Genomic DNA, 7,500 nt, shown 5'->3' on the forward strand with positions numbered 1-7,500 from the left:
TCTTTCTGCTCCTCTACACTTACTTCATCAGCTCTGAGGTTGTGTGTACACGTGTGTGTGTGTGTGTGTGTGTGTGTGTGTGTGTGTGTGTGTGTGTGAATTACTTGATTGGCTGAGTGGGGTCGATCCGGCGAGCCCTCTGTTCTGGTGACAGCTGCTCCCACTTAAAATGGAGGCTCCAATCAAAACCTGAGTGAGGAGGAACAAACACAATAAACACATTTACATTCAACCATATACATATATATTATATCAAACAAGAAATCTGTACCAGGGATTCACTAGATTTAAAGCTCCATATTTTCTTCTTCTTCTGTGTTTTATCTGAAGTGTTGATCCAGAAGATATAAAAACCATCTCAGTGTAGTTTAACATCTCCTCTCTCAGGCTTCTCTCTGCAGCTCTAGTAACAACAGGTCGGAGAGCCAATCAGAAGAGAGGAGGCTCTGAGCCAAATCCTGCAAGGTTTGGACGGTGGGTCCAGGTGGGCGGGGCTTGGTGACTGCTTTGTTGTGACATCACAAAGTTCCAGAAGTCCTGACGGCTGGTTTTAAGGCTCAGTTTCTGAATACAGGCTGTGTGCATTTCTCTGTGGACTGAGGCTTTGATACTTTCACAGTATTAATATAGAAGCTAGAGCTGATCTATAATCACACTACACATGGACACAGACCTTTACACTGGAGGAGCTTTAAAGGAAAACGCTGTATGAAGGAAGCAGGTGTGAACAGGAGGCAGCTGTAACAGATTCAGTTTTCTCTTGAATCCTGAAAACACACGGTGATATTTCATCTGGAAAATGATCAAAATCAGCAGCTAAACTCAGAAAAAAGAAAACAAGGAATTTATATATTAACATCAATCAGTTCAGTTTGATTTGATCTGTGTCTTTTTAATTGTCAATAACCCATGTGTTTCTGTGTGTGTGTGTTTGTGTTTGCTGATATGGCAGTACAGCAGGCCAAGGAGCTGCTGCCACAGCACTCCCATCCCCCATCTGTGTGTCTGTGTGTGTGTGTGTGTCTGTGTGTCTCAACATGTGTGTGTGTGTGTGTGTGTCTGTGTGTCTCAACATGTGTGTGTGTGTGTGTGTCTGTGTGTCTCAACATGTGTGTGTGTGTGTGTGTGTGTGTCTGTGTGTCTCAACATGTGTGTGTGTGTGTGTGTCTGTGTGTCTGTGTGTGTGGATCAATGAAAGTCCATCTTGTAACCATCTTTTTTATATTATGAAGGACGACTTCGTCTATAATTAAAATGTCCTTTGTGAGCCCAACTATCACCATCGATCCCCATGTTGGTGTGTGCGTGCGTGCGTGCGTGCGTGAGTGTGTGAGTGTGTGCGTGCGTGCGTGCGTGCGTTGGTGTGTGAGTGCGTGCGTGCGTGCGTGCGTGCGTGTGTGTGTGTAGTGGACAGGGCTATTATCAGCATTGATTGGCAGACTGCTGTTTCCAGGAGAAGAGGACTGGAAGAAGACGGGCTAATGGAAAGAGAGAGGGGCTGTGGAGCTCTCAGGGGAGACGGCTTCAGACAGAGCGAGGGATGACGGAGGGAGACGAGCGGAGAACACAGCTGCTGTTTTGTTCTGATGTTTTATCAGGTCATTTGGCTTCAGCTCGTCTGTAACTGCCGCTCAGTTCACCAGAGAGAAGACCTGCGTCCTCACCTTCACTGCTGCCAGTCAGCTTCAGCTTTCCAAGATTTAAACACAATCGCTCTTCAACAAGCAAAACTACGGAAGCAGAGAAAGGCCATACTCATCTCGAGATAACAACGCTCGTTATCCCGAGATAACGAGATAATTATCCCTTTATCTCCAGATAACAAAGCTTGTTTCCTCATTATAATGTCTCTGTTAATCAGAGATCAGATGCAGACGGAGGACTGTTGCTAAGGAGGAGTGTTACTGCGACTGAGTGGATGAGGTTCAGTCAAAATCCTTTTCTCCTGAGGATATCTCGTTATGTCAAGATAACAGAAAAATTGTTTTCCCCATATAATATCTTGTTAAGTCGAGATAACAAAGTCCTTTCTCCTGATAATATCTCGTCACCTCGGGTATTTCTCTGTATATCTTCATATATTACATTTGTGCATGGGTTGTTTCTGAATTTAAAGAAAATCAAAAATCACAAGAATAAAGTCACTGCAGGTCGTCTGTTGAAACTAAGGCCTCAAAGGTTTCTGGTTCCAGGTTCATGAACTCATCACACAGGAGGATTCTCTGTCATCCACCGACACGCTGAAGGAGCGTTTCCATACCTCCACGCAGATCAGCCGAGGCCGCCACGTAGGCGAACGTGTCCATGTTGATGATGTCAATGACCGGGCTGACCACACGGGTTGGGTCCTGGACACAAACACAAAACACACACACACACACATTCAGGAAGTAAAAATAACAGAAACTGCTTCAAAGAAAAACCAGACAAACAAGAGAAGAAGAAATAAGAGGAGAGGATGTTCCTGTGCAGATCAGACTCCAATAAATGAGGTGTTCAGTGTGTGTGTGTGTGTGTGTGAAACAGTGTATGTTCCAAGGTCATTACACTGCAGCACATTAAAAGGAATTTCAGTCATTCAACACCAATCGTGCACACAGCACAGTTAGTGAGGTGAGAGTGACCTCTGCCTCAGTTCACTGCAATTCAATCCCATTTTATTCACTTCACCAGCGACGACGTCAGAACACTGAGCCGCTGGAAAATAAGAAACGCTGAGAAGTCTCTCAAATTAAACAGATTTCATCAAGAAGCAGCAGAAAAATAATGACGGAGTGAATGTCGACACACAAGGACTCGATTCAGCCTTCACCTGACAGAGTGAGGAGGTTTTCATCTTTCACGTACAAAAAACCGTGACTGAGTGTGTGTTCAGTAATCCCGTCAGTGTCTGTAGATGTTGATGCTGCTCTTGTTTAAAACACACCAGTTTGTCTAGAGGACGCCTGTAGGTCGACACTGTGTCGACATCTGTACGATTCATATATCTCATAGACATAACTGCACTTTATATCACTATTTTTAAAATATCTTTTCAATCTGTTGGCTGCTTTGTTGTCACTCACCTGCTTGGACAGGTGTGTGTGTGTGTGTGTGTGTGTGTGTGTGTGGATGGATGAAAGTGTGAAACGTCCTCAGGAGCTGCACAACAAATTTCACTGTATGACGGGTTCAATGACAAGAAAGGCAGTCCATTCTATTCAGTTCAGTTCTATTCTGTTCTTCTGTTCTTTTCCACTCTTTTCTATTCTATTCTATTCTATTCTATTTCACTCTTGGGGACTGTGACATTTACTGAGATTGTGTGCAGAGTTTGGTGTCCTTCTTGTTGATCCCTGTGATCAACGTCATCTTCTGGTTTTACTTTTCTTTGCAGACGATGCACTTTTCTCAACCAGTAAACAAACTGTTGGACTCTTCAGTTAATATCGTGTGTGTGTGTGTGTGTGTGTGTGTGAACAATAATTACTACAGCACAATATCACATTTCTAATTAACCCTTAAACAGCACACAGGTGTGGTCAACACGTCCTGATCCAAGCTCCAAACTTAACGCAGAGACGTGAGAGACGTTTTTACAGGATATCAGAACAAAATATAAAAGTGTCCATTTAATTCTCATCTGCAAGATCAAACCACGTCTGCAGGGTGAAGAAATGAAGTGCACATTTAAGTAAATTATATACGTAATGCTTAATATTTGTGACTGGTCATTTAGACTGAAGAATTGTTCCTTAGAGTCTAATGAGCGTATAAAAAGATCAAATATCAAAACACCCACATCCCCCCATCCTGTTTAATCACCCAGAGAAACATCAGACTCTCCTGGATTTACTTTAGTTATTACCTCTTTAACCCTCAAACCAAGTCCAGGTCTGTACGTGGTTTCTCTCATATTTCTACCTTGATGGCACCATTCGCTCTTTACAAGGATAAAAGTATAACAACACACACACACACACTTGAGCTCCCTGTTAAATCATGGAGTGTCCCTCTATTAGTTTGGCCAAACGGCTGGATGCGTCTTCAGCCGGTGATATTACAGAGCAGGTGGAGCGGTTCTGGACCATTAGCTCCGGGGTCAGTGGAAGGGGAGGCGGGCTGCATCCCTCCAGAGCTCCAGCCAACATTACAAAGCACCGCATCTGCTTTAATAGCTGTTAGGGTAATGACACCGCGCCGCGCTCGGGGTGAAGCATTCGCGACATTACTGTTGTAATTGGATGAGTGTTACTCTCAAATCGCTCGGGAGCAATTTCTTAATTTAAGCCGCTTCTTCTTCTTTTTTCCACCTGAATTGAAAGGAGAACGTTTGATGAGGAAAACCGACCCCCAAACATCCTGTATCTTCATCATCGTCATCATCATCCTTCATACATCTCTCCTGCCTCAGTGATGTATTGATCATCATGTCGTAAGGCCACAATACAACAGATCAGAGTTGTTCAGAGTGACTTCAGCTGCAGTCACTTTATTTAAAGTTAAAATCTGTAACTTTTACACATTAAATGTCTAAAAACAACTAGACCTGTGTTCTATATGTTGTTGAGTTGTTGGTCGCCTGTCAGTGACATCATATCCTTTGATCATGTGTCAGTGTTGTGTTGTGTTGTTGACTCTAATCTAGTTTTTTTTTTTTTTGATTATTTTTTTGTGCCTTTTATGCCTTTATTGACAGTGCAGTAGAGAGAGACAGGACATGGGGAGGCAGAGAGAGGGGGAATGACATGCAGCAAAGGGCCGTCTGATGCGGGACTCGAACTGGGTCCGACTGCAGCGAGGACTTTTAAGATTCACTTTTTACACATTGATGGTTTTCAACTCTATATTTATATATATCATATATAATATTCTCTCTCTATATATATATATGTGTATATATATATATATATTCTATATTCTATAAGCAGATGAAGGATTTTAGTCGTGTGGAACTTAAACTGGTCTGTTTGTTGTGGAGGAGGAAACCTCTGTGGAGAATTCAGCTGCTGTTATCTGATTTTCTATTTGTTTACTTTTGATCTCAATATTTAATCTTGAGATCAGCTGAACCTGTTTGTGTTGACTGGAATAAAGGATTGATTAGATCTAAAGAAAGTGGAACTGTATGTTCTTTGAGCTGTATCTTTAATCTCAGAGAGACGTATGTTCCTGCTCTCTGCTGGACCAGTCTGTAACTTTATCCTGCAGATGAACTTTTTCAATCAGGAAATGCATCACACTGGGAATCCACCTGAAATCTCTCATTACTCACTATTTATTATTCATTTTTTTAGTCCTCTCATATTTATTTTATTCAACTATATGTAATAGATTCAAACTTTTCCACAATGCAACATAAAAAAGCAGCAAATCTGCTCTGTCACTAAACGAACCCCACTCACCATCCTCTCCTGACACGAACAGTGTGAACCAGTTTTTGACTAACAAAACTGACACATCTTATTATTCAGATGCAGATGTGTGGAGAACAAGAACCGCTTACACTTTAATGTGATGGATGTGGGCTGAGTCAGCGCTGCGGAGAATCAATTAGCATTAAAGGAATTTATTTACTGACTGATTAAACTACAAGAGTCGTTTGACATTAATGATAAAACAATGATTCGTTTGTTGACATCCAGCAGCAACATGTCAAAGACTGGAGGAAACTTTCCCTCACACATGAACGTAGCTCCGAATAAAAGAGTGTGATGCTGAAAGCAGAGCAGAGGTTCACCCGGACCTCAGCCCTCTCCATCGCTGAGACAGACTCTTATTTTGAAGGGAACAGGCCTTTACGTTGGTCTGTGGTTCTGCCCGAGCGTGTGTGTGTTCACCTGGATCAATACCTCATACATTTAAATCTGAATGTGTGACAATAGAGTGAGTGGACAGACAGTGACAAATGGCTCAGGTACACACACACACACACACACACACACACACACACACAGCGTGAGTATGAATATGGATGATGAAACAAATCAGGCTCAGTGCTGGTTTTACTGATCGATCGCTGCTCTGTAGACGGAGATCAAAGGTCGTTAATATCAGAAAGAACAACTGTTGAACTGATGCATCAGGGGAGGAGGAGGAGGAGGGGCTGAGAAAATGAAGAGGGGAAGGAGAAGGGAAGGTGAGAGGAGACTAAAGGAAAGACAATAGAACGAGATGATGGGTGTAAAAGGAGGAGGTGACATGAGGAAAGAGGAGCACAGAGGAGGAGGTACAGGCAAAAGAAAGGAGCAAAGGACAGCAAGGAGAAGAAATACAGCTGAACAAACAGAGGTGCCATGAAGAGGAGGATGATGAAAGGAGGAGAGACAAGGAGAGGAGGTGTGAAGAGCAGTAAAGGTTAGAGAGGAGGTGAAGAAAGGAAGAAGAGAAAGGAGGAGAAGAGGTTTAAGGAAAGAAATGTGATGTAAGAGAAAAGACCAGGGGGAGGAGGAGAGGAGAGGAGGAGAGGAGAGGAGAGGAGAGTAGGAGGAGGAGGAGAGTAGGAGGAGAGGAGAGGAGGAGAGGAGGAGAGGAGAGGAGAGGAGGAGGAGAGGAGAGGAGGAGAGGGGGGGGGGAGTGCAGCACTTATTTCTTAATGAGAGACAATCAGACCGACGGCTATTTTCCCCCATGGTGCTATTGACCCCCCCCACACACACACACACACACACACACACACCCACCTGTTTGATCCTCTGCAGGAGGGGGGGCAGCCAGTCCTTGTTGACCTCACAGTGGCTGTCCAGGAAGGTGAGGACGCCTGCCCGGGCGGCGTCGGCCCCCCGCACTCTGGACCTGATCAGACCTGACCCACAGACACAGACAGGTGTGACGCTTTAAAATGCTTCGTACGCACAAACAAGATCCCAGTTACTGTCCAAGTTATTGCTGCCATTTTCCAAGATGGCTGCCATTTCAGGCACAGGAAGCACAAACTGAACTTCACCCACGGGACAGATTTCATTGATTCTCCTGTTGAATCTTTGACTCTGAGGATGTAAATAAAAAGATTTTCTTCTATTTTCATTATGATTTTTCTTTTTTCCACGTAACAAACTACGAACTGAGAGAAAATGAGAAAAATACATTTTAAAAAGAAAAGAAATTAATTATAATGAAAATATGACAACTGCTTTATCTAATGCTACTACTAATAATGTGTGACCTTGGGGCATTTGATTCAATTGAAATTTCAAAATGACCACCATTTTCCAAGATGGCCGCCATTCCTGGCAAAGGAAACACATCCACCTCAATCCTACATTTTAGGACGTAAATAAAAGATGTAAAGTTAAAAAAGAAAAAAAAGATTCTCTTCTATTTAACAAGAAAAAAATGATTAAATAACAACCAAAATATGACAACTGCCATATCTATTTAATTGGAAAAATCCCATTAGCCACTAGAAGTTTAAAAACAACAGCTGTTTTCCAAGATGGCCGCCATTTCTGACAGATTTAGATTTAGATTTAGATGTAAATAATAGATCTTTAGTTAAAATAAAAGATTCTCTTCTATTTC

The 7,500-nt window shown here is 42.7% G+C and overlaps 1 protein-coding gene across 1 annotated transcript in view; it reads right to left on the reverse strand.

Moving 5' to 3' along the window:
* The window catches only part of LOC111231678 (polypeptide N-acetylgalactosaminyltransferase 14-like), a 134,071-nt gene that overhangs the window by 23,117 nt on the left and 103,454 nt on the right, over window positions 1-7,500 (reverse strand). Inside the window, exons 6-8 of the mRNA XM_022758889.1 lie at window positions 6,663-6,784; window positions 2,261-2,348; window positions 105-189 (exon numbers count right to left, since the gene is read on the reverse strand). Of these exons, the coding sequence (XP_022614610.1) occupies window positions 105-189; window positions 2,261-2,348; window positions 6,663-6,784 (295 nt within the window). The remainder of the gene's footprint in view (window positions 1-104; window positions 190-2,260; window positions 2,349-6,662; window positions 6,785-7,500) is intronic.

Source organism: Seriola dumerili, unplaced genomic scaffold (genome assembly GCF_002260705.1).
Source record: "Seriola dumerili isolate Sdu_G_001 unplaced genomic scaffold, Sdu_1.0 BDQW01000312.1, whole genome shotgun sequence".
Lineage (NCBI taxonomy): Eukaryota > Metazoa > Chordata > Actinopteri > Carangiformes > Carangidae > Seriola > Seriola dumerili.